The following is a 27,476-nucleotide window of genomic DNA, read 5'->3' as shown; positions in this document are numbered from 1 at the left end:
GTATCATTCTACTGGTAAGAAGAGGCAGAGGTATGAAGCACAGTTCTAAGGCCCTAAATCTGCTTGATATCATGGGAGGTCTGCAGTCATAAAAGGCAGTACACTAAGAAAAAGAAACAGCTACTTCAGTAATGGTAAGAAAAAAATCTGCTGGACTATAAGATGCCTCTAAAACTGCAAAGGAAAAGCAGCTGCTTGCTTAATAAAACAATTAAAAGGCTCCAAGAGTGACTACCTCCAGACAAATTACTGTCCTGGTTTGGGCCAGGATAAAGGTGGTTTTTCTGTTTCTGTACTTTTGCTTTTAGCTAAGTCCCTTGTAAGTAGTTGCACTTGCTGAAACTAACAGCAAGTTTCTCAGTGTCTGCTTCTAGGACTGATAACACTTGATGTTTATAGTTCCAGCCAGAGACTGGTATGCAAGGCCAAGGACACTGCTCAGCTCTGCATGAAAACATTTTACCGTCCAGGAGGATACAGAGGTCCCACCAGAGCCCTCCTTTAGGGAGGATCAGACAAGATAGATGCCAGAATTGACCAAACAGAGTATTCCATCCCATATACGTCACACTCAGTATAAATTTGAGGCATCACGTGGGCCGAGCCAGATCTTTTCCTGCTTCCCTTCCTTCACCCGGCATCCTGGAAGGATCCTGTCCATTCGTCTGCCTGTGCTCCTGATCCGTGCCAGCCCATATCTGTGTGTTCCTGCCTCCAGTTCCCGACTGCTGCCGACTCCAGGAGTCCAGCCTGGACTTTCCCAGGGCTGCCCTACAGCCTCGGTGGTGACGTGAGAGTTATTGGGGGAAAGGAGGGAGGAATGTGGTTTCCATTTTCCTGTATATTTGTATATATTTAGTAATTTTACCTATTTATCACTACTGTTTCATTAAAGTTGTGTAGTTTAGTTTCCAACCCATAAGTCTCTCTCCCTTATTCTCTCTCCTTTCTCTATCAAGGAGAGACAGATTAATAGAGAGCGTCTGTTATTCGGTTTAATTGCCGGGCCAGTGTTAAACCGTGACAGATTTATTGGCGCCCAACGTGGGGCCCGAGCTAATTGGCTCGAGTCCAGTTTAAATTTTGACTAAATTGCCTGAACAGTTTGAATTCCAACTCCAGTGAAAGAATGGCTTTCCTGAGCTGGAATCAGACCTTGTTCTTTGGAAATTTCACAGGGTTGGAGATTAAACCAATCGTGCCATATCTTTGGTATTTAGGGTATGCAATCTGTCTTTTTGCAGCTGGAATTGCTGTTACTTTGTGGTTTGTCTTTCGTAAGAGCTGCTTAAGAACCATCATTGCAATATTGTCCTCAATACTGGTGTATATCATGGTGCATGGTGCAGTAGTGTTTCATACAGAGATAAAAAACTTGGTTGGTAATTACACTCCCAGTTTTAATTTGGGAAATTATACCATTCCATCGTATTTTGGGCTGACTCCACCTGATTTTAGTAACAGTAGCATTTCATCTCTCAATCTTTTAGTGGGTGTTGTTAATCTCTCTCATATATTGGTGAGGAGTAACACAAAAACCACAGTAATGAGATTGAGTATGCCTTTTCGGAGGCCGAGAGTTGCTGTTCGGAGAGTGAGAGCTGCTCCTCGTACAGAGGGCACCCCCACTCCTGCCTCCCCAGCCGCTTCTCGCCCCCCCTCACGCAAGGGCACAACTCAGATAAGGCCGGCCAGCATCGCCAGTGTTTCTGCTTCAGCTCCAGTTGCTGTGTCTACTCCCACAGACACTGCTGCTGCTCAGAAAACAAGCCCTGCTGCTGCCACTGCTGCAGATGCCTCAGCCTCTCCCCCTCAGCCCACACAGTTACTTGTTAACCCTGTAACTAGGAGAAAAGGAAAACAAGGGAAATCAGAAACGAGCCGTAACCCTTCCAAGTCTGAACAAGATGACCAGGTGATAGAGGAAATAGAGGATAATGGCTCTCCTCCCAGACCAGGTAGAGCAGCTAGTGCAGAGTCAGATGAGGACTCAGACTCAGAATCTGCTCAGCTCTATTCCATGAGAGACTTGCGTACTCTGAGAAAAGATTTCAGCCGTTTTCCAGGTGAACCACTTCTCTCTTGGTTACTCCGATGCTGGAATGAGGGGGCTGCTACCATAACATTAACTCAGAAGGAAGCCAGGCAGTTGGGATCCCTGGCCAAAGATGCAGGTATTGATCGGGCATTTGGGGAAAAGGCTGGAACTACCAGCCTGTGGAAACGACTCTTGTCAGCTGTAAAGGAGAGATATCCCTATAAAGAGGAAATAGACTGCCCACAGATCAAAGCACGCAACCTTGGAAAAGCTATCAGGTATCTCGAAGAATTGGCTGTGCGAGACGTGATCTATAATAATGATGACATTGAAGATCCCTATCACGTACCATGCCCTAAACCTATGATGCAAAGGTTTGTGCATGCTGCACCACCACCTTTTAATCATACACTATCAGTAATGCTATGGGTTCCTGCAGAGACAGATACAACTGTGGGTGATGTGATTAAAACTGTACGAGAGTGTGAAGATGCTGTCATAGCCCCTTGTCGGGCCTGGGTCTCAGCTATTAAGAGAGCATCTGAGGAATGGCATTCACCCCCTTCTCCTCAGACAGACGGAGGACGCCGCATTGCAGCCATTAAGAGGAGACGCCCTCCTATGAGACAGAATCGAGAGAAACAGAAATCAGCAAGAGGGACCCTATGGGTAATCCTGTGTGAGTGTGGGGAGGACATGAAAAAGTGGGACAAAAAACCTACTGCTGCCCTACAGGACCGAGTGATTGAGTTGATAAGTAAGCCAAAGGCAAAAGGAGGTCCTTCTAAAAAGATGGCTGCTCAAGTGTCCAGTGTGGAGTTACCCAACCCAAAAATGCTGGTGACTCAAGATCCATGCACATCAGGTGTGAGTACTGGGGATGCAAACTCCAGTAATGCACATACTGACAATGCTGTATGTGCTCAAGCTTAGAGGTGCCCTGCCTCCAGCCAGGTGGAGGAGAGGGACAACCGAATCTATTGGATTGTGTGGATTTGATGGCCTGGCACATTAGAGCCACAAAAGTATAAAGCCTTGGTGGACACTGGTGCACAGTGCACCCTAATGCCATCGAATCAGAAAGGCACAGACTCCGTCACTATTTCTGGAGTGACGGGGGGATCTAAAGAACTGACTATTGTGAAGGCTGATGTGAGCCTCACTGGAATAAAGTGGCATAAACACCCAATAGTGACTGGTCCAGATGCTCCGTGCATCCTTGGCATAGACTACCTCAAGGGAGGTGATTTCGAGGACCCGAAAGGGTACCGCTGGTCCTTTGGTACTGCAGCTATTAAGACTGAGAATGCAGAATGGCTGCATACTTTGTTTGGCCTTTCAGATAAATCCTTTGTAGTGGGATTGCTGAGGACTACAAACCAGCGTCTGCCAACTGCTACTTCAGTAGTGCATCGTAGACAATATCGTGTCAACAGAGATGCTGTGGTCCCCATTCACAAGCTGATCCGGCAATTAGAGAGCCAAGGAGTGATCAGCAAGACTCATTCACCCTTCAACAGTCCTGTATGGCCAGTGAAAAAGCCAAATGGAGAGTGGAGGCTGACAGTGGACTATCGTGCCCTGAATGAGGTTACACCACCACTAAGCGCTGCTGTGCCAGACATACTAGAACTTCAGTATGAGCTGGAGTCAAAGGCAGCCAGGTGGTATGCTACTATTGACATTGCTAATGCATTTTTTGCTATTCCTATAGCACCAGAATGCAGGGCACAGTTTGCCTTCACCTGGAGAGGTGTCCAGTACACTTGGAATCGACTGCCCCAGGGGTGGAAACACAGTCCTACCATCTGCCATGGACTGATCCATGATACCTTGGAAAAGGGTGGAGCTCCAGAACATCTACAGTACATCGATGACATCATTGTGTGGGGTGACACAGCAAAGGAAGTCTACGAGAAAGGTAAGAAGATAATTGAAATCCTCCTAGAGGCTGGTTTTGCTATTAAAAGGAACAAGGTCAAGGGACCTGCACAAGAGATACAGTTTCTGGGAGTTAAGTGGCAAGATGGACGTCGCCACATCCCAATGGACGTGATTAACAAAATAACTGCTATGGCCCCACCAACTACCAAAAAGGAAACTCAGTCCTTTTTAGGAACTGTTGGTTTCTGGAGAATGCATATTCCTCTTTATAATCAGATTGTGAAACCTCTCTATGAGGTTACCCGGAAGAAGAAAGACTTTAAATGGGGCTCAGAACAACAAGCTGCTTTTGAGAATATTAAACAGGAGATTGTACAGGCAATGGCCCTTGGACCAATTCGAACAGGGCCAGACATCAAAAATATTCTTTACACCGGAGATGGAGGTGATGGTCCTTCATGGAGCCTCTGGCAGAAAGCTCCAGGAGAGACTCGAGGCCGACCTCTAGGATTTTGGGGTCGAAACTACAAAGGCTCCGAAGCCAACTACACAGCTGCCGAAAAAGAGATATTGGCCGCATACGAAGGAGTTAGAGCTGCTTCAGAAGTGATTGGCACTGAAGCACAGCTCCTCCTAGTGCCACGATTACCTGTACTAGGTTTTATGTACACAGGTAGAGAATCTTCCCATCATGCTACCGATGCTACCTGGAGTAAATGGATTGCTTTAATCTCACAGAGAGCTAGGATAGGAAGACTTAATCGTCCAGGAATTGTAGAAGCAATAACACATTGGCCAGAGGGCAAACACTTTGGAATGCCACCAGGAAAAGTGGTAAAACGGGCTGAAGAAGCCCCACCATACGACCAGCTACCAGAGAATGAAAAACAATATGCTCTTTTCACTGATGGATCCTGTCGTCTGGTAGGAGGCCATCGAAGGTGGAAAGCTGCTGTATGGAATCCTACACGACTAGTTGCAAAAACAGATGAAGGAGATGGTGAATCAAGTCAATTTGCAGAAGTAAAAGCCATCCAATTGGCTTTGGACATTGCTGAACAAGAAAAGTGGCCGAGACTTTATCTCTATACTGACTCATGGATGGTAGCAAATGCCTTATGGGGTTGGTTAAAGCAGTGGAAGCAAAACAACTGGCAACGTAGAGATAAACCTATCTGGGCTGCTGAACTCTGGAAAGATATTGCTATTAGGTTAGAGAAACTTGATGTAAAAGTGCGTCACGTAGATGCCCACGTACCTTCATATCGAGCTACTGAGGAACATCGAAACAACCAACGAGCAGATGAGGCTGCTCAAGTGTTCCAAATAGATCTGGACTGGGACCATAAAGGTGAACTGTTTTTGGCCAAATGGGCCCACAATGCTTCAGGTCATCAAGGCAGGGATGGAACATATCGATGGGCTCGTGACCGAGGGGTGGATTTATCTTTGGACTCTATTGCGCAGGTTATCCACGATTGTGACATATGTGCTGCAATTAAGCAAGCTAAAAGGTTGAAACCTCTATGGTATGAAGGGAGATGGTCAAAATATAGGTATGGGGAGGCCTGGCAAGTCGACTACATCACACTGCCTCAAACTCGCCAGGGTAAGCGCTATGTGCTTACAATGGTGGAGGCAAGTACAGGATGGCTGGAAACATATCCTGTGCCTCATGCCACAGCCCGGAACACTATCCTGGGCCTAGAGAAACAAGTCTTGTGGAGACATGGTACACCAGAGAGAATTGAGTCAGATAATGGAACTCATTTCAAAAATAATCTCATAAATAATTGGGCCAAAGAACATGGTATTGAGTGGATATACCATATTCCCTATCATGCACCAGCCTCAGGTAAAATTGAAAGGTACAATGGACTGTTAAAAACTACCTTAAAAGCAATGGGTGGTGGAACTTTCAAAAATTGGGACAAGCACTTAGCAAAAGCCACCTGGTTAGTTAATACCAGGGGTTCCATCAATCGAGCTGGTCCTGCTCAGTCAGATCTTCTACACACAGTAGATTGGGACAAAGTGCCTGTGGTGCATGAGAAGAATCTGCTAGGGAAAACAGTTTGGATTTATCCTGCCTCGGGCAAAGGTAAACCCATTCGTGGGGTTGCTTTCGCTCAAGGGCCTGGACACACTTGGTGGGTGATGATGAAAGATGGAGAAGTACAATGTGTACCACAAGGGAATCTAACACTAGGTGAGAATTCCTAATTTCTGTTTGTCTAGTTTAATCAGTAATGCATGGACTCTTTGGGAGTCATGAACTTGTATCCCACCATAACTACTGTTATGTGAACTGTTGCATAAACTAACAGTGTTCTATGAGTGTTTTTCAGGATGGTTTTGTGGTGATGAAACCAGAACTAGGTTCATCGGCTGGCATCCAGTAACTTCTTTGAAATTACCATCTGCAACCTGCAACTTGTGGACCATGGACATGAACTGTGAAGACTGGTCCTTCTTTTGAGAATCTGCTACAATAGATGAACATCTGCAATTGTAGACTGAATTACTTAGTGAATTTTAGCACTGAGAGATAGTAATAATTTGTGTATAGATGTGTTTAAGGATAAGAGTTAGTAATGATTGGAGCATGACGCAAATGGTATGGAATAAGGGGTGGAATGTCCTGGTTTGGGCCAGGATAAAGGTGGTTTTTCTGTTTCTGTACTTTTGCTTTTAGCTAAGTCCCTTGTAAGTAGTTGCACTTGCTGAAACTAACAGCAAGTTTCTCAGTGTCTGCTTCTAGGACTGATAACACTTGATGTTTATAGTTCCAGCCAGAGACTGGTATGCAAGGCCAAGGACACTGCTCAGCTCTGCATGAAAACATTTTACCGTCCAGGAGGATACAGAGGTCCCACCAGAGCCCTCCTTTAGGGAGGATCAGACAAGATAGATGCCAGAATTGACCAAACAGAGTATTCCATCCCATATACGTCACACTCAGTATAAATTTGAGGCATCACGTGGGCCGAGCCAGATCTTTTCCTGCTTCCCTTCCTTCACCCGGCATCCTGGAAGGATCCTGTCCATTCGTCTGCCTGTGCTCCTGATCCGTGCCAGCCCATATCTGTGTGTTCCTGCCTCCAGTTCCCGACTGCTGCCGACTCCAGGAGTCCAGCCTGGACTTTCCCAGGGCTGCCCTACAGCCTCGGTGGTGACGTGAGAGTTATTGGGGGAAAGGAGGGAGGAATGTGGTTTCCATTTTCCTGTATATTTGTATATATTTAGTAATTTTACCTATTTATCACTACTGTTTCATTAAAGTTGTGTAGTTTAGTTTCCAACCCATAAGTCTCTCTCCCTTATTCTCTCTCCTTTCTCTATCAAGGAGAGACAGATTAATAGAGAGCGTCTGTTATTCGGTTTAATTGCCGGGCCAGTGTTAAACCGTGACAATTACTATGATTTTAAGTAACAAAAAAATTTCTAAGAGCCAAACACTCTGCCAGCAGAGTTACATGGACACAGTTGAGTGGATTCTAAGCCTTGCTCCACCTTCTGGAAGGAGGAAGGGTACTTGCATTAAACTTTAAAGGCAGTAGCTGTTAAAAGCAGAGACTTTGTGCTACAGACCAATTACATCATCTCAGACTGAAAGAACTGATTATTTCAAGGCCAACAGTACCTTTCTCCAGCATGTTTGCTTAATAGTGCAGACATCAGTACTGCTGAGATCCAGAATCCCTTTTACAGTAATGCTCCTATAACATGGTCCAACTTTGGGGTTTTTTATGGCATCATGAACTGTATTTAATACTGCAAATACAAAAAAGAGGTACTAGGGCAGTTTTTGTTAACACTCATCTCCATCACCATTACACTGTGCCTTGAAAGCCACCTTCTATAGGAATTCTCACTAACACATCTCTGAAGGGTGCCACTAAGTGCTGAAAGCATGATGTGCCATTATAAAAGCAAATAACAGCAGTTTTCTGTTAATTGATCTCCCAAGCACTGAGAAAGAATAAGAGCACAGTTCAAGGTTGCATAGCTTAGCAGAAACCATAACTAGTACACCAGGAAGGGTCTATTCAGGACACCAAGTTTTTTCAGCTGACATGACCAGAAGACACAACCCTGCCAACCTCTCCCTTCCACGTCAGCATGCCAACCCTGACAGAGTCAAAAGCCTGACTATTAACTACAAGTGGCACAAAGAAAAACCCTCTAGCTTCACATTGACTTGCTAAACTATGCTGGAACAAGAGACATGAATCAATTCCTCTCTCCTGCTGCTACCAGGAAGCCTTTCAGTCACTCAGTACCATGAGCTGTTGTATCACGCTGACTTCAGCTACAATAACTTATGAATGTCTCAGTATTTCAAGAAGATACAGCCTCCCCCATACACTCCTTTTGGTGAGCCCTTCTGAAATGGATTGCTTGCTTCCTACTCAAAACACAACCCTAAGGAAGCTCTAGTACTCTTTATTATGAGAAATAAAGGTTCTCACCAGGGCATTTCTGTTCAGGACACTATTTAAGTAGGTAAAACCCCTAAAAATATCAGCAATACTCAATACCTGTTGTGACATTCTGCTAACAGGCTGGGAAGCATGCAGCAAACATACCTTCTATGAAATCACTGTCACCATACAGCTGTTTCTCTCCTACTCCATCATCTTCATCTTGTCCATCTTCTTCATCTGGATTATTAATAACTTCCAGGCCAGCCTCAATAACTTCCACCAATTCATCTCGTTTGTCCTTCCTAACAGGTTTCTCTTCTGGATGCCGAGTGAGCCCCATCTCCAGCTGGAATACTTTCATGGATGTAAAGCTTTCAAAAGGAATGACTCCATATTCACTTGGCAGCTTGGCCCCCACGCTCACCTCAGCTTTATCAATCTGGGAATGGAGAAACTCTAGGAGGTCACTGGATGCTTGTTCTTTGGTGCCCTGGTAGTTCACACCATTGACCTTAGGGCTCTTTTTTTCCTGCAGGGATTTCAATTTATCACTCATTTCCTGAAGCTCTTGCTTTAACTGGGCAATCTGACGTTTCAGACTGGTGGCTCGGTTTTGGTAATGCTCTTCCTGTTCCTGCAAGAGAGCCTGGTAGTATTCTTTGCCCATGCTGTCACCTACAACACCAGGCAGAGATCCATTACTATCAGTTTGGGGAGCACACTCGAGCAAATACATGAGCAAGACTAAACTGAACAGTAGAGCAAGGCCCACTAAAAGCCAACGAGTCCTGGCTTGAATTACAAAGCCTCTTCTGGGCATTCTCATAATATTTCTGTTTCCAATCCAAAAAGATCACTTAGCTGCTCCTGCCTTCCAGGGAACATTACCCTAGAGTTCAAACTTTAGAGAAAATATGACCATAGTATTTCCTAGAAGTTTTGACAAAGTAGCTTATGAGTAGTTCTCAACCTTTGCCTTGATCAGGTGTCATTGCAGGGACATAAATCCAAGCTCCTGATTTATCCATAACCATCAGCTCGAAGCTTGGCCGACGCCATACAATTTGTTCACGATTTCCTATCCCAAACAAGAAACCTTGCAGAGGGGAAGGAAGATGGAAGACACCAGCAAGAAGTCATATTTCCATTTCCTAATTGAACTCTGGTTGAAGAATCTTAGACTATTTCAAGTTCAGAGAGAAAAGTCTGCACAAGTCATTTTAGAAGCTTTGAATCAGCAGCAATTTTCCCCCCCACTATATGTAAGTGAGAGCAGTGGGCACTTCAGTAACAGTAATTTTCATTGGCTGATTTGGCTTTTCCTCTGGCACTTCAGTGTTTTATTCCCCTTCCCCTCCTTTCCTTGGAATCTGCGACTTGAGTCAGCAAAATGAAGTCAAAACCTAAAATTAAAAAAAAGGCACATATTAGAACTACAAAAACAATCATTTGGAAACACATGAACAAACTTGTAATACATGGATGCAAAGGATTGGGGGGAATAGGAGGGAAAAGGACAAAAACATTCACTCTTTCCACTGCATTACCCATCAGTGATTCCCTTTGACACAGTGTCCAGAAAACAGCAATATTGGGACAGTCTAATCAAATACATTTTTCATTTAGCTCTCTTAAGCAGTATGGGTTCTTCCAGTTTCATCAAGTTTTACCTAACTCCCCTGTACCTTCTTGGTCTTTCTTGCTTTTTTATCCTTTGTGGAAGGGGAGGATGCCCAAAACCCACGCCGTTCCTACTCCTTATACTGAACAACTATCTTGAAGCAGCCAAAACTTGCACTTCCATTTGCTTTCACTGTAAGTAAGTATCTTTTAGGGAATAATTATTCACTCATTAATAAAGTATTGCAGATTTAAATATCAAAGTTCACAGGAACAGCATTTCAGAGCAGATCAACTTCAACAGAGCCTCTCCAATACTCCCTGTATGCATGTTGGTCAGACTGTTACTTGGCACCACCAGCAGCCACACATCCTGTCTTCCTCTATGCCCTCAAATAAGTCACAGTGCCACAATGCACTCCATGTGTTCACAAACACCTTGGAAAGTTTCTCCCCAGTTACATCTTTTTATCTTTTGGATGTTTCTGCTTTCCCACTTGGCTTCCAGCATCAGAATATTGCTATAGTGAGGACCAGGTGCCACATATCAGTGGCATCATGACATTGAGCCACACCATCTGCAAAAAGCTCCAATAAAAAGGCCTAAAAGATAAAGTGATTTATTCCTATCACTGACACCAATGTGATAGCTGATCCTAAGTTTGCATACATGTCATGCACACCAAGTTTTGCCTGAGCTGCCTAGTGTTGTCCAGCTAAGCCTACAACACTGCCTGAAGCAGTCATCAGTATTTCTAGTGCTCCAGTCACTGCCTATGACCCTGTTCATAAATAAATTATCTCCATTATGTAGAAATCAGTAATACAGCAGCTTAAGGCATTAGTTACCTGAAGCCTTTTGAACTTGGGTAAGGAGTGTGCATCATTTTGATACCAAAAGTGGCAGTTTTACCAACCCAGTTCTGGATGACAGGCTTTCAAGTCCAAATGAGACAGGAGTTAGTCACTCCTCACTGCACAAACACAACACTATGTAAGTGCAAGTTAAATGCCTATAAAGTGTGATCAACACCAGATGTATCCTCAGACTATTGACCAGGGTCCAGATGTGGTGCATCAAAGTGAGACAGAATTAAAAACAATCTACAGTATGAAACCAGTTCACAGAAATGATGTAATATCATCCCAGGCTTTCTTTAGCACAAAGTTGCTTATACCATGTTTTTTTTTTACATTTCTTCCCAAATTCTTGTTCTGTTAGACCACGAGAGGTAAAGTCACAATTAATGAACAAAAAACAAAACTCCCTTATGTTTAATTTAAACCTAGAAAAACATTACATTATCCTAAAGCTGCCCCACACAGAAGCTGGCACATCTTACATCAGTCCAGGCATACTGAAAAATGATCAAACTACAGAACCTATACTGACAAATCCAATCCCAATTATTTTTCACTGCACAACCTTATTCCTGGTGCCAAGAACAGCAGCATTTTTGCATTGCAGTATACACACAAGCACAGCTATTGTGTAACTACAGGAATCAGGTTTCCAAGTGACAAGGAGAAGCTTTTGGTACTGGGGACAGGGTAGGAAATTAAGCTGAGCTTTAAGAAGAGAGTTTTTCCTTTACCTTTCTCCTAATTTTTCCAGGATAATTAAAGAACATCAAAGCATGTACTAGAAACCAGGAGCTAATGTGTGTAGATAACACTGTCAAAAGAGATTATTTGGGTTAACATGGCACACTTTGGTCACGAAGTGACCTCAGCCAGACTTGGTTCATCACTGAACTTGCAGCCACTAAAGTCACACAACCTTCTACCCCCATGGCCTTTAAACAATCACAAACTGTTGTTAAGTGATCAACAGACACCTCTGAACTGGGCCTTTCCTTGATTCTTGCTCTACCAATACACTGCCCTGTGCTCAACCTCCACGAGTCACTAAGTTTCTGTAGGTCTCATTCCTGTCTCAGAAGCAAGTGGTGATTGGTTTCCTGATGGGGTGACAAGGGGACACAATGTACAAGGAGAGGAAAATTCCCCCAGACAATAGCAGTGGGCAATGAAAGAACAACTCTGTTCTGAAAACTTTGCCTGTGGCCAAGTGTACATCATTCTGGTAAGCAGGGATTAAGAAAGTCAGGATGCCTCAACAGGGACTCGCTGCTAGCATTGCATCAGCAACACAAGAAGAACAAAAGACAATGAAAAACTGCAGATTTCTGAGCCTTTCTACTGGCACTGTACCTATCTATGCTGCTGGGTGCAGTATTGCCTTAAGGAAGGGAGACAATAAGGCACTGAAGCAATGGAAAACACATGTGGAGGGTGGTAGAGAGCTCGCTGGTTCTTCTTCTAGGCTCTTGATTCCCTCCTCATTAGCTGAGGCCATTTTGCAGTGATCTAGTGACAGTCCCAGTATCAAGGCAGCCTCTGCACAGAGACAGCTCTTGCCTATTTATCTTTGACAGGTTTTGTGCATTTTCCCCATTACAGATTCCCTGTGGCCTTTAAAGGCAAGTCATGTTTGTGCAACTAGGTATGTTAAACAACATTAAAATTTTAAATTGGAGAGCTAAAGGAGGAAGTTAGCTGGCCAAAGATGTGGGCTTATCCAATCTGGATATCTCCTTTTTTTCTCTCCAATTTTACTTATGCTGAGAAGAGTCATGAGGCAGTCAGTCATATCCTTCAAGGACTGAGTGTCAGTCACTGTCTTCATTCTAAGCCCATTAGAAAAGGAGGGGTTTGAGGCCTCTATTTCAGCAGTCTCTCTTTTCAGGAAAACACTAGTTTTGCATAGTTAAGCCCAAATTAGGTAAGAACTGCACCTGGCACAGCACTGTTTTAGAGTTCCAGGAATGACTCTGTAGAAGAAGACGGCTACTAGAGAAAGCAGGCTGTGAAACACCAGGATTAGCAGAAGCTCACAAGATCCCAAGAATCACAATAGGAAAATTAATTCAGTGTCACATGGTTCATTCTGAAGTTTGCAGTGAGATTATCTGGAAATAAGTAATCATACAGAAGTCCCCAGGATCAGCACGTCAGTGTTTAAAGATTAAGTTCCAAATCTCTAAATTGCATATGCTGATATTTCACTTTATTTCAATTCTTCAAACAAGTCTATTTGAAACACCCCCTATGATCTCCAAAAAGCCATCTGAGGCTAACACAATGCTTAAAAGATGTGCAAGTTTTCCAGAAGTAACTGGTTGTTATGCTTTCTGCATTTCCAGGGCCTTATGTATATTCAACTATGGAAATGCTTCTGTTCCTTACAAAAGGACTCACTGATTCTCTAAGCACAAGGCAATTGACCAGCATGCTAATTGAAAAGCCCTTAAAATTTGTTGTTATTATATTAGCATTCTGTTTTGGTTCTTTGTTGCAAAGGATGAGTATGACTTTCTGAAGAGGGAAAAACATTTAAGACTTAAAGCTGTGACCTAATTCACTGTGCACTTGATCTGTGCCAGACTGTACAGACATTCCTCATTTCAGCATGTTCTACTTCAGACGTATCCTTTCCATTCAGCATGCCCTAGATGGTCATAGTTTAGCTGCTTATGAAATTTCAGCTGATTTTCATAGTTATTTTATTGTTCATAATTTCACCCAGATGCCACAAATATTCCCTGTCCCAAGCCCCCTCCACACACACATTCTTCTCTCCTTGGCAAGTTACACAACAAAAACATAAGGTCCAGTATTATCCCCTGAATAACCCATCTGATTCTGAAGCATCAGTGAAAACAAAATGTCTTTTTAACATTAGAGAAACACAGGGTTTTTCCCTGTGCTGAAAGCAGCACAAAGCAAGCTGGCTGCCTTTGCTGCCACAGACAATCCTTGCAAAAACCCTACAAAAAGAAACCTCAAGTCATACCTTAAGTATGCAGAAACACAGCATCTCTGAGCATCTGGCTGCTGAGGCATAGCCTCAGGAAAGACAAAAAGAAATTTGTTCAGGGTTTAATTATACAGTTCTGGTCAAATGAGTACCAAAGTCAGATTTTTTCCACTGTTGGAAAGGTTAATAGAAAGGGAAAAAGCAAAGAAGAGAAAAAATACCCAAGAGGAGAGTTAGAGGCCACAGTTCTCGCTTTCCATAGCAAACTGATCTTTAGCCTGCTATCTCATCATCCCTGGACTGCCTGAAAATAACTTGTTTTTATCACAATTCCACCATCTGATGCACTCACAGCTACAGCTCTGCCTCCCAAGCACACACACGCTGATGGACAGGAGAGAATTCAAAAGCCACTATCAGTTTATGGAAAGAAGAGTAACACCAGCAGAGAGCAAAAATTATCACAAAGCACTTAAGACCTTCCCAGTTTAATAATAAATTCTGAAGAATATGAAAGCTGTGCTCATACACATTGCAACTATTACCCACGTTAAAATCCATCATAACAGGCACAAGCAGCAGCTTATTTTCAACTTTTAAAAAAAGTTTAGAGCATAAGACATCATTCCAAACACATCGCAATGGGCAGGTTTAGTTTGTAAGCCCAGAACTTCAGCTTTTCTACTCACATTATCTAAGACTAAAGTGACTTCCAGCTACCTCTTACAATTTTCATCAACATTTCCTTGAAATCTGAGATCCTTAATTCTTGTAAGCTTACCAACTCCACTTGGTTGCTTAGTGTCCCTCTGCTTTCTTTGTTATAAACTCCCTCTGGTAAACACTGCCAAAGCCTGAGTCCCATGGGGACTGAGGGGCCAGTGACAACTGCACACTAATCACTCAGCATCTTATTTAATTTTCAATTAAGGACATGGAAACCTCAGCCAGCACGAGAACTACTGTATGCATTATGAATAGTCTGGGATGAATTATAAAGCTCTCAGGCAGATCTGCAAGAGGTAACTTCAGATATTTGTTTAGTTCCTGAATGGGAAGGTAAAAAGTCATGCCTTTGGCACAAGGTTCATAGTAGTATTCACAGTATACCAGGAAGAAGTAATTCAGGCACGGGAACCCGTAGGAAAAAGTTACGACAACAATCACAGGATTTATTACTCAAAAAGATAATATTTCTCTGCAAACAGGCTTATTTTACAAAAGCAGTACCATGTTCTTGCCAGCAGAAATGATGTGCTTCAGAATAAAATTAAGATTAATCCTCCACAAGGCTCCTCTGTCACCTTAGAGACTTCAGTGCACCCCCAGTTTCTTATCTCCTTTGTTTCATGCATTAGGTATCTCCTAAGTTTCAAGTTCACTGCATGTGTTTTTACAACAATACAGACCATCAGGCTTGTGTCAAGGACCCGTTCTGCCCCTCGTCCACATAACCCTTGAATATGCCCAGAAGATAAACCAGAATGCCAAGGCAACACAACAGGAAATAACCAGAGGTTTATTGGCACCATTCTCAGTGCCATAGCCCAACACAACCAGAAGGTGATTTCCAGCAACACAGAAATGCTGATAACTTTGTCACAACAGCCCTAGAGAAAGCAGTCATGCTTTCATCCTCAAATCAATGAAACATTTACTGCACTGAAATGCTTTTCATGCACTTCTTACATAACCTACTGTGAAATAAAAAGGGATGAAAGACGGCCATTTGCTGAAGCATTTTATCTCCCAGAAGTTTGAGAAGCAAGTTATTGTGTGTTGCTTTGTTGTTTCTACACAAAACCAAATCCATGACAGAGTTAAGTGAACCAAAAAAAAGAAGAAAAACATAATTCACATTGTTTACTTTATACTTAATCCAAAGTACACACTGAGCTGACAAACAGGAGCCCTGCTCTGGCTGCAGTGAAGCCAGAGCAAGTCAATTTGTCTGGAGACTGCTGAATTGAAACTGGAACTTGAAACCCAACCAGCTACACCTTAACTCCCCTGGCCAGCATTATCCTATTTCAGATAAGGCCAGGAAAGAAAAGTCAACTCAGTCACTTCACTGTTTTTATGAAGAAACACATCTGCCTGGCAAGAACAAAGCTAGGTGAAATGTCCTAGGTGACACCAGAAGTAGTTTTCTTTGTTTGCTTGCTTGTTTTAAAACTATTATAGTTATCCTGAAAGACTTGCTGCCTTCACCTTCTGTAAGATATAATTATTTCTCTATTTTACATACCTTCTTCTTTTTTAATAAAATACAGCTTGTGGGGTTTTCCATTGGTGCAGGTACTATTCCTCTAAATTTGGCAAAAAAAACCCACAAACCCCAGACTTAGAGAAGCAACTCTTTATTCCCCCTATTGTAAGGGAATTAAAGAAACAGCAGTATTATAGAACTGCACTTATTTTGCCTGCCACAAGGGTTGTGAATGGCCAGCCAAACAATGGGAACAAAAGCAGAAGTAGCTACCTCAGTACAATTATCAGGGAAGCACTTTCTAAAGGTATTTCTGACATCTCACAAAGAGCAGGCCATTTGTTACATGAGCATTAGGCAAGGCACTGACCTACTTATACCATGTGCTTTCCAAAAACCTTGTCAACATCACAGTTTCCTCACCCAGGGGATGGCAAGACCCAGGGCTGTTCAGGGATGGGTGGCATCACAGACACTACAGCCAAAGGCAACAGGAAGGCTGCACCAGGGTGGAAGAGAGCTTCAGCAGAATTAAATCACACAGCTTACACCTCCAGCTGATCTTCAAGGATGCAATGTGGTCTCTAACAGAGCACAGGCAGCCAAATCTTTGTATTCCTTTCAGTGTGGCTAGTGGGAGAAAGAAACATCACTATGTTCAGTTGTCTTCCATGAGGTAATGATGTAGGAAGGTCTTCTTGAGACAGTCTGTTTTAGGACAGAAAAAACAGTTGTACCTAAAGTGCATCACCTTACAATGAATGAAGGAAGCAAAATACTCTTCTGGCACCCAAAGTGTTTAAATATCTCAAACTGTCCCAGTGAAGTATTTCCCTTGCACAGGACCAATGTGCTTCAGCAAACACAAGAGGTAACTAGTGAAAAGTACCAGGAAAATGTAAAAGGTGACTGTAGCTCAGGTGCACAGCATTTGCACAGCACACTTCTGTTTTCACTGATGCCACTTTCTACTAAAAAGCCCAAACACTCAAAATGTCTGAAATTTTCCATTGCAGGAATGGTAGCAGGCAAAAGCAAAGAGCTGAGAAGGATGTGGTTCCCTTGGAAGCTCTTCACCTAACTTGTACCATATCTCTCAGTACCAAATCATCTCCTGTTTCCTAACATCTCTTAATTACCCAGTTAACAGTATATTGAGATTAAGACAGTGAAGTTACTGTACCCTGAGCATAGTAAAAATATATTCCCCAATGTAGGTAAAGCCTCATGCTATTTTTAAAGGGCAGTTGTTACACAAGTTCAGAGCCAGTGGAACACTTGCCAGTGGGGGAAGCAAGGAGAGAGGCAATGAATGGAGTTTTCTCACGCATGTAAAGGAAATCTGAAATGCTGTGGGGCAAAGCAGATCCCCTTGGAAGCTCTCAAGGGTGCCTAACAGGTGGTTAGCATTTAGAGATTTCTTTCTTTACTCTACCAGAAGAATATTTAGAGAAGAACAGTCCTTAGCCAGGGTGTGCTTTCTAATGGTTGAAGAGCTCATTAGCCAGCATTTAGAAAAGCAGTGAGACACTTCATCCTGTGGAAAAGTTGAATTTTAACTTTTTTTCTATGGTCACAGCTATACTCTTTTCAAGTCAGGTTATGAGTAAGATGTAGTAGTTGAACTAAAACCAGCAAGAAAGTAAATGATCAAGTGCACATGAAGTTTTCTTAAAAAGACTTTCAGTCTTCTATTAGTATCATCTTGAAAGCAGAAATGCATGGAGCAATTGCTTTAAATACCACTAAGAAGTTTCACTAGACAACTATGCACCAAAGAGCAACACAGAAGATTCTTATTAAAGTTCTGATTTATTGCTAAATTTTGTGGGAAGTGACCTTGACCAAGCGAAATCTGCACAGAAATCTCTTCACTGGAAGTTTCAAGACCACCAATACTCCTGAAGAGACTAAGGGAAGACATTTCTGTGCATTTTATCCCTCTGGAAGTTTGAATTGTATGCTTTAAAATATCTAAAATTAGTTTGAGACACAATTAGACACAGAAATCCTGAGAACAATGCTGCCTTGAAAATCAACTACCCTAAAGTCTTTCTTAAATAAACTGAATCAATTATTTCAGTACAACATGTGGTATTCAAAACTGGGCTTACTTTGCTATTCCTCATTCCATGGATCTACGATTTAAGGAGGAACAAAACAAAAAAATATTTCTAGAATGGCTGAAAGATCAGAATAGTAGCTTAGGTTCTGCTTCCAGCACAACAGATCAGCCATGCATATGTCTCCAGAAGTGAAAGGTGGATGCCAAAAGATTGAGAAACATCTGGTGTGTTCCAGAAGCACAGCTAGATGCACTGATGTCATCTGTAATTTTTCAATTTGACATTATAACTCATTATTAACTTAGTCTTAAAGGACCAGCTTCTATAAGGCTTCACTGAAAGCAGAGAAGCTTGCAGCCTGTCAGAAGTACCTATCTTGATATTCATGGTTTTTTTTAAAGTTGCCTTGCAATGCAAAAGACAGTGGCAGGAAAGAGAAACAACACTCAACACTTGGCATTACTCTGCTCCCTCCCTCTGTGTTTTGTTTTTTGAGCCCCTGAAGTCAGTCTCTGGACCACTTGCAGCATTCTTCTTCCTCCTCTTCCCTTCAGTGATTTGGAGGCCAGAGAAGCCAAAAGTTTTTATAAACCACTGCTGAGCTTTTGCAGGTTCCTTGTGCCCATATTACACAATTTTTGTTGTTGTTAGTTTTTGTTCACAGCATGGACATAAAGGTTTTTAACACAGACACGTGTCACAAAGTATTCAAAGTTCCACATTTAACACATGGTCCTACTGGTAACAACTTCTATTACACTATTTTAGTATTATTAATAATATTATTATTATTGCTATACTTAGAATTTTAGTATTTATTATCCTGTTAATTTCTCCTCTTGCCTTTTTGAATAGATGATTTAAATCTCTCCCACCTCTCCACCTAGCTAGGTTAAACTCATAAATGCTCAGGACCTTTCAATACACCAACAATACAATAATACACCAACTGAAAGAAACTTACTTAGATTCATAGCAGAATTTAATAGAGCATTTTGGATATTAAAATTCACTCCTCTTGCAAACGTTGGGAGCACAGGGGAAGAGCTTGGGAGAGGCAAGCACATCAACCTCTGTCTAACCCCAAACCATCCTCGTCCTCCTAGCTCACAAATAGTATTTCTCTTCTTTGGAAGACTTCTGCCCATATCAGAAGGTCCCAGACGACAGGGATGATGAATGATCATCACTCAGCAGCCTGAATTTCCACTCTACCAGATCACTAGGATGACATGAAAACCATGTGCTGCCTGCCCCCAGGGCAGTGAGTAGTATCCACAGTGCTGACAAGTAGCTTATCGTTTTTGACACCATTGCTTGGGGAAACCTTGAAGAGACAGCAGAAGTGCTACCACAAGTCATCTGAAAGCTATCATGCAAAACACTCTTCCAGGACAGCTTTTATTTCTAGTTTTAGTCCTGCTCTGGCAGGGGGTTGAATTTGATGATCTTCAGAGGTCTCTTTCAACCCCTGACATTCTGTGATTCTGTGAAACTAATGACTTTGCTCTCCATATAATTCAAGAGACTGTGCTCTAGGCTGTCATTTTGCATTTTCCCCTGCTGTAAAGCAGTGGTGTTCCCCATAAGCTTCAGATGCTTCCTGTGCACTGCTGCTCAGCACCTGCCTTTGCAACAGCAACAAACTCAACCTAGAAGAATTGTTTATTTTTTTCCTATACAGCTTTTTTGAGATCTCGGGTATCCTACACTTTTGATCTGTTATGAAGGTGATGATCTACTACTGCCTGGACAAAAGACACAATCCACAGTGCAGACACACAGACTAACATTAACAGCAAAAGGTCATTAAACTTAAATACAAGCAGCAGATATCTATATAGAGCAAACAAATCCTAAGCTGTTTAGCAATTTTACTTAGAAATACAATACTGGCACATATAAAATATTTCCAAGTTTACCTTTATTTCCTAGCTGTTGTGCATTGTTTTGTTTTAGCTTTGAACACAGAACCAGCCTAGAGTTCTGTTCAGCTCCATGAGAGGAGTGCTGCCTGTGACAGCCACTACATATGTGGCAGGACCCATCTCCAGAGAATTCACTGGCCACAAAGAAATTTCACTTGTGTTCTGCAACTGGACTATCACTTGCCTTTAATAGGAATTGCCAGCAGTACAGAGAACAGTAGAATTAGTTCCCTTAGTTTTTGCTTTAGTGATAAATGCATCTGCCCTCTCCCAGCATCCATCCATCCATGCATCCATCCTATGGTGCTGAGACAGCTGCTGCAGCTTTGCACATTTTTTCTCTACTTACAGTGGTATCCTTGCACTCAAACTCCCATGGTTAAACATTCCTACCCCTCCATCATTGACAGCTTGGGTCACTTCTACCCACGGCAGAGAAGCTGCACCTAAGGCTTACAGCCAACACCAGAGGGACATGTAGGCTGGGTGCTGATCCCAGCTTCCAGATGGCTGCCCCAAGTGACACCCCCACTAGTGCCATAAAGGAGAGGGATCCTCTTCCAGGAGCTGCTTCACCAGCACAGCTTAGTATGGGGGAGGAAGGGGAAGAAAAACAGTGAGACAGACCTGCCCTTTATCACCTGCCCACTTTACCAGGGAAAGGTTTAAGATGAAGGAGAAGAAAAACACAGGCAGACCTCCCCTTTCTGTCACCCACCAATTGGGGGATGTCCCATGGGCTGGGAGGCACCTGGGGTCCAGATAAGGAGCTCCCCAGGACCATGGAGGAGCCAAGGGAAGTGATGAGACTCAAGAGGAGCACAGTAGTGGGAGACACACGGACTGCAGGCCAACCTTAAGGAGTACAGGGGCCAGTCACTGGAGTTTTTTGTCATTACAGTTGGAGGTGATTCAGACTGGCAGGAAATGGTTAGCTTCAAAAAAAGTGAACACAAGACTTCCTTACATGATAGCTTCCTTGCCTCAAGTCATATTTGGATGCTTTGAACTTCTTTTTGAATCAAATGCTGATCAAACCACTGAGCTTTCCAATGCCCACATTGGCATTCTCAGCACCTGCACTGTCTTGCCAGCTTTACCAGCTCACCAGGAAGACTTTCAGAGCATTTGGTTTGTGAATCAGAAAAGCCTTTAAAAACAGGTAAGGTAAAGCAGAGAGCATTCCAAGATCCTCTTCTCTCCATAGTCCACCAAAATATCCAAGTGTCTCCTGCCAGCCTTACCACACACCAAAAAGAGCAGCAGGATGGAGAGCCCAGTGCCAGCACAGAGAGCTGCTCACATAGTTTTATATCTGATACCTGCTGTATTTTCATATGCAGCAGAAATCTTCCAGGACTAGGAAAAAAGCTCATTTTCCTTTCCCATTGATCTTCAGTGATTACATTTAGGTTGCAATGATTATTCGGTTACTCTTAATTAAAAAAAAAAAAGTTTCTCAGCTAGCAGTGACCATTAGAATTAACAATTTAGATCAGACATACAGCAGGGTGTAAGATGCTCCAGAAGTATTAAGCTGCCTAACCTGCCTGTCAACATTTTTAGGTATAAGCAAGATACCAGCAGCCTTACTGCAAAAATTTTTAGGCTTAGAAGAAAGCAGCAGCTAGACAAACTTAAAAAGGGGCCTCAAACAGTATCCTGTCCCACTCCTTTGCACCAGAAGACACATCAAGGAGAGTAACATCTGCAGTACTGTTCCTGCCTTCAGAAATTTTATATTTTTTTTCCAAATAAGCTTCATAAAAAAGAAATAATGAGCATTAAAGTCATTGTACACTTCCAGATTTTTCTAACTGAAGTCATTGTACACTACCATATTTTTCTAATAAGCAATATTAATGGAAGTGCTGTGTTCTTCTAATCATTATTCAAAATGAAACTGTTCTGGCAGACAGGGAGAAGTGTCCTTCTGCAAACACTTCTTACAAGCTGTGGCTACAACTCAGAAATAAAACTATATTCCCTTTCCCTCACAAAAGAAGTAAATTTCTGACCATCTTGTGAGTTGCAATTTCATTTTCCCATTTCAAACACTAAGCTTGCAAGAATATAATTAGATGCACAGATAATGTGTTGGTTTTTTTTTTTTACAAAAGCTATTATGTTCCTGAAATATTTTCCTCCCATAGTACCATTTTGAAAAGACTTTTTTCTTTTTTCTTTTTAAAGAAAGTCTTGTGTTTCAAACCCTGAAACCTATTTGATGGTGTTATTTTTCTTCCAGAAGCAACATTATTATACTCTCTTCCCACACATTAGCAGTGTCTTCCCGAGCACATTATCAATTCCAATGCCACCCAAATCCTCATCCAAAGCCTCAGTTTAACCTCACATCTATGATCCTGCTTCAGCATTATTCAAAGAGAAAATACTGCAAGTCATGAAGCTTGCTTTGTAATGACAGACTGCTTCAGAGTGAAGGAAAACATTGTGCAATGCTTCCTGCATTAAAAAAAAAACCAAACCAACAACCTGGCCTCATTTCCCATACCCCTCCCTACTCCAAGTTTAGTTTTATCTCTCAAAAGATGAAGTCAATGTGGTCATCCTTTTTATAATGGGGTGCAGAAAAGCAGCACAAAAGTACCCTGTGCTGCAAGGGTAAAAACTGTTCAAGATATACTTGTGGCTTTTCTTGGCAACTGACCACAGCTACTGATCATTTAACCATGCCCTCAGGTGATGTTCCTCAATAACTCATGAAGACTCCTATCCAGGTACTGAAACTTAAAAAGAATTTGAATTCAAGAATAACTTGTTACAACTTTAACCACGACACAGCAGCCCTAATGGCCAGTTTGGAATTTTCATTTTTTTCTTCCCCCTTTAAGCCTGAGGATGACACTGAAGCTAAGTCATGAAACCAAGAAGGGAAAGAACCATTTGCAAGCTACTCATCTGAATCACACAAAAGCTTTCATGGGTTTCCTTCCAGAGCAGACAAAATAAACAATTTCTATTTGTACCACAGAGCCCTGTACTTCAAATCATTGCTCTTCCTTCCATTCTCAGATTACTGATGGTTTAGGAAGGTGCTGCTGTAGCAACACTCAACCCGGGTCTCCTCATCCGTACAATGGCACTTAAGTCCCTAGAAGCCTCAGGGTATAACCGATGCCCACAACTAACATGCCAAACACAACCACCTACCTCCTGTGACAGCTACTGGGAACACTGCCAAGTTGTCTTTGACAGCATTTAGAGACTCACTATCTGGCAAGTAAATACAAGAAGTGAGAAGTTTCCTTCAAACACACTGAAGCAGAATAGGAACTTTCAGTTAGTGTATGCTGGAAAAGAAGAAACAGCTTTGCTCACAGGCCCTGGCATTTACAGTACCCAAAGAATCAAACTAAAAAAAAGAAATAAAAAAAATTTCTATATGACCTTAGCTTGAGGGATTTTCATTCTTTTTTGCTGCTCTTTTAAGTTACTCATCAGAGCAACAGAACACACTTAGCCCTTATCCATCATCTACAGGCTCAGCAAAAGACATCAGTGTCTCTATTTCCACCTGGTAGAAGGAGAAAAAACACAAACTGCAAAAACCACAGAATAAAGATTAATCAAGAAGATTGGGAATAAACTTAACTGAAAACATTTAGTATCCAGTTTCATTTTTCCTACACTCAGCTTCAAAAATCACCTGCAAACTGCAAACCCCCTGTTTCTGCTTTACCATTCCTCTGATGAGTGAGTGAGGGAATGAGTTTCAGGATACAATTTTATTTTTTATGTCGCTCAGTATCAGAACGTTCCAGCTCTCACGATTTACAAAACACAGAATTTAACAGAGCAGATGATCTCCAGAGGTTCCTTCCAACCCCTACCACTCTGTAATGAGCAAGAGCCTGGCTGATGAAAATAGGAGTTAAAATAAGCTCGAATATCCCACTGAAAATCATGCAGTGCCTTCTTCTCATGATCCTTTCCTCTAGTTAGGGTGGTGGGGGGGAATGCTGGAAGGAACTGAGGTTTGTAGGGGTCGGAGGAGCTGGAGAGGCATTCCCCACAAAGAGGGACAGGGTGGTGACACTGTGACCACCCATCTCTGCAGTACTGAAGAACAGATTATTTACCAGGCTGCTATTAACTTGGACAGGGAGTGAAGTGGAAGGAAGCAAAGTTAATATCCCTGGATATATTCAAGATGAGGCTTGATGAGGCTCTGAGCAACCTGACCTAGGTGACGGTGTCCCTGCTGACTGCAGGGGGTTGGACCGGATGATCCTGAGAGGTCTCTTCCAACCCAAATTATTTAATTATTCGATACCACCCGTGACCCCCGGCTGGAAGGAGGGAGAGGAGCCCAGCGACGCCGCTTTTACTGCAGAGAGATCAAAACCTCCCCGGCACCTCCAGCGGTGCCACCGCCACAGAACTGTGTCCCCAGGACACTCCGTATAACGGAAACGCACCCGTGAGGAGGAGAAGGGATTTATTCGATTGCCGAGACACCCCTAAGCTTAAAAACTGAATTCGCTGCCAGAGGCCCCCACCACCAGGACTCGGAGGACCGGTTCCGATTTCACAGCCCCACCTGCCCGCCCCGGGGCGCGGCAGCTCCTCGGAACGGAGATTGGGGGGGGGGGAACCATACGTTCCCGGCCCCGCTCCCCTCCTCAGGGCTGCGGGCAAACCCCTGGGGCTGGCCTGGGCCCCGCAACACGCTCCACGCCGCCCGGCCCAGAGACGGACCCACCGGGCAGGCTCCAGGGGCGCCGCTCGGAACCGTCCCAACCCCCCGTGTGGGCCGAGCCCGGCGGGCAGGTGAGGCACGGAGAATGCGGGTGAGGAGCGCAGCAGATCGGAAGGAGGGAGGTGACGGAGAGGGGGAAGCGAGAGAGCCGAAGGGAGCGAAGAGACGCGGAGCGGCCGTACTCACCGGGCGGGCCCGGCCGCGGAGCCGCAGCACCACTTCCTGTGCGCTGGGGAGGGAGCGGGAGGGTCCCTCCGCCGCCGAGCTTAAAGGGGATGGTACCGACCGCCCCCGGGGCGGAACCAACCGCGCTGCTGGGGCGCCCGATCTCCCCCCGCAAGTGCCCGGCAGCGCTGGGCTGCCCGCGGTGTGGAACCGGGGCGGGGGGGATGAGGCGGCGGCGGGGATCGCTGCTGAGGGCCGGGAGCGGCGGCTGGGGGGGCGCACAGCGGCCCGGGAGCCCGCAGCCCGTCCCCCGCACCCCTGGGGCTGAAGGGACGCTGTGCACCCAGGAAAAACAATAAGTACGTGGCTGAGGGCTCATGTCAGCAGAGTCTCACACTCACACACTCACACACACACACACCCGTAGGCGGCTGGTAACAAGCAAGGCGCACACATGGGCACGTTCGGGCATCCCCGCAGCGCCCCAGGGTCCCCCGCACTGAGCAGAGCTCCCCGAGCATGAGGGAACAGGGAGCGCCTGAGCCCAGGCCCAGAAGCCGGTACCACTGGGCTGGACGGGGCCTCCACCGGTCCGCGGCGTCCCCGGGGGGTCCCGGTACCGCCCCGGAACCCCCGGAACCGCGGCCGGGCCGCGCTTGCTCCGTGCTGCCTCTGCAGCTGCTCGGCCCGGGTGGTTCGCTGTAGGTCCTGGTACCGAGTGCGGGGCCGCTATTATCCGGTGTCTACAAAAGCCACAGAATTGCAGCCTTGGTGCTAGAGGTGTAGGGCCTACAACAAGCAGAATTCATTGGCAATTATTTTCTGGTTGCCCAAGTGTTTATTTACAGTCTTCCCAAAAATCCCTCATTTTAAAAATTTGGTTTTATTTTTCTGCAGGGCTTGACTTGAATCCGTGCTTAAGGTCTCCTGTACTTTTCAGCTTGTTTGCATGAAAAGTGGCCTGGAACAGCTTACAAGGGTAAGGCCAAGAGCTGCTCAGGAAGCAGGTAATGTAATTTTATTTCATAACTGCATCCCAGATGTTTCTGGCCCCACTCATCAAAAAGAATCACACACACTCCATCCCAGGTGAAGGCTCATGCTGTAAAGGCCTGCAGTCCCTAAAATTGACATCATTGCTGATGTGTCTGTGACTTCTCAGCAGCCTCAAATGAAGGCACTGATACTTTCCAGAGTGGAGCTTCTGGTGGCCTCAGTAGCAGGGGCTGTCCCCTCCATCACCCCCATTTAGCACAGAACAACCCTTTGTCTTCAGACAAGGAAACCAAGTTGTTCATAAACAGCCACACTGCACAGCCTGGGAGGGGGCTGGGTGTGCAAGGACCTGCTACCCCAGCCTAGAGTTCAAGGTGTCAGACAACAGAGGTCTTTCCTGGGAATACCTTAAATAAATAATTTTAAATAGGGTTTTTCCGGATAAACTGGGACCCTTGTTTGCTGCCAGCCTCCAGCTCACTGCTCTGGTCCACTGACAGGGTAAACACACTTTGCTGGGGTGACTATCAGAGCACTTTCCCTGAAGACTGTAGTGAGGCTGGATCATCAAAGTTAGGTGGGTATCAATCAAAAATATATTTTAAGAGTCTCATATAGAAGAGAGTTATAAGAAGGTTTGAGATTTTCAAGGATGTGCTCATGAAAACAGGCAAATGTGGGTTCATTCTTTTCCTTTAAACAGTATGTAAATATACTACAATTTTACACCTCACCTCATATGAAGTTTCAGTGTTACATACTGCTGGTGACTTGAATATTGCTCAGGTCCTTCTCAGTGGTGATTAGTGGGTAGGAGTTTACTAGACCCTTGTGTTACTGTACTCATCCTGAAAACTGCAGTGCTCTGTAGACATAATATTATTTGGAAGACGATAACACAATGGAAATAACTGAAGTTATTTAATTAACTAATGCTACAACGTAGATTTCACAGAGGTTCTGACAATCCTGCATCACTCACTGGTACAGAGTGCAACCCCTCTGAATATTGTCCTTCAGGCTTCTCAGGTTTTTCTGTGCAAGAGAGAGTTGCCACTATGTGGGGAGATCTCTACAGTGCCTTACAGGATACTGTACACAGAATACTACTTCTTTAGGTGCCAGTTTTCTCTATTTACCAAAGGTCTTTCACTTCCAGAAAGAATTTTTTATTTTTCTCTCTATTTTTTTTTACAGAGAGAAGGAAAGAATAGGTTTTCTTAAACTCCAGTAATAACAACTTGGGTACTTATTCACAGTAAAACTCTGTATATGAGGTCTACCACAAACTATTTTTTTGCAGTGGTGCTGTGCATAACTTCTGTGTCTTCTATCAGAATAAGCTGTTCCAAGATTAGACATTTCTTCATAACCCAGACCTGTATTTGTGCTGACTTCTGTTGTAGTTCCCATTTGGTGTTATTCTTACAGGCCTAAAGAGGAATTCCTGGTCTATTTGTGACCATAGCAGGCAATAAAACTTTTAGCAAATGTCTGTATTTTAAGACACAGTTCATTCCAGCCTGGGGATTTTCCTTAGAGTGGTATTTGCAGCCCTCTTAGCCTCTGGAAGCAATAGGTGTGTATATAAACAGGTAAC

The 27,476-nt window shown here is 43.7% G+C and overlaps 1 protein-coding gene across 3 annotated transcripts in view; it reads right to left on the bottom strand.

Annotated features, from left to right (window-relative positions):
- Positions 1-24,988, bottom strand: part of CSGALNACT2 (chondroitin sulfate N-acetylgalactosaminyltransferase 2) — a 40,539-nt gene extending 15,551 nt beyond the window's left edge. For 2 of the 3 annotated variants that reach the window (XM_008497099.2, XM_030453454.1), the window contains exons 1-2: positions 24,902-24,988; positions 8,512-9,752 (exon numbers count right to left, since the gene is read on the bottom strand). In XM_008497099.2, the coding sequence (XP_008495321.1) occupies positions 8,512-9,175 (664 nt within the window). In that variant the 5' untranslated portion in view covers positions 9,176-9,752; positions 24,902-24,988. Of the gene's footprint in view, positions 1-8,511; positions 9,753-16,547; positions 16,707-24,901 lie in introns of all 3 variants that reach the window. The other variant, XM_030453453.1, reaches the window with a different exon arrangement.
- Between the last annotated feature and the right edge of the window lie 2,488 nt (positions 24,989-27,476).

This window comes from Calypte anna, chromosome 6 (genome assembly GCF_003957555.1).
Source record: "Calypte anna isolate BGI_N300 chromosome 6, bCalAnn1_v1.p, whole genome shotgun sequence".
NCBI lineage: Eukaryota > Metazoa > Chordata > Aves > Apodiformes > Trochilidae > Calypte > Calypte anna.
The sequence above is the reverse complement of the archived record's forward strand: the minus strand, read 5'-3'. Positions and strand labels throughout refer to the sequence as shown.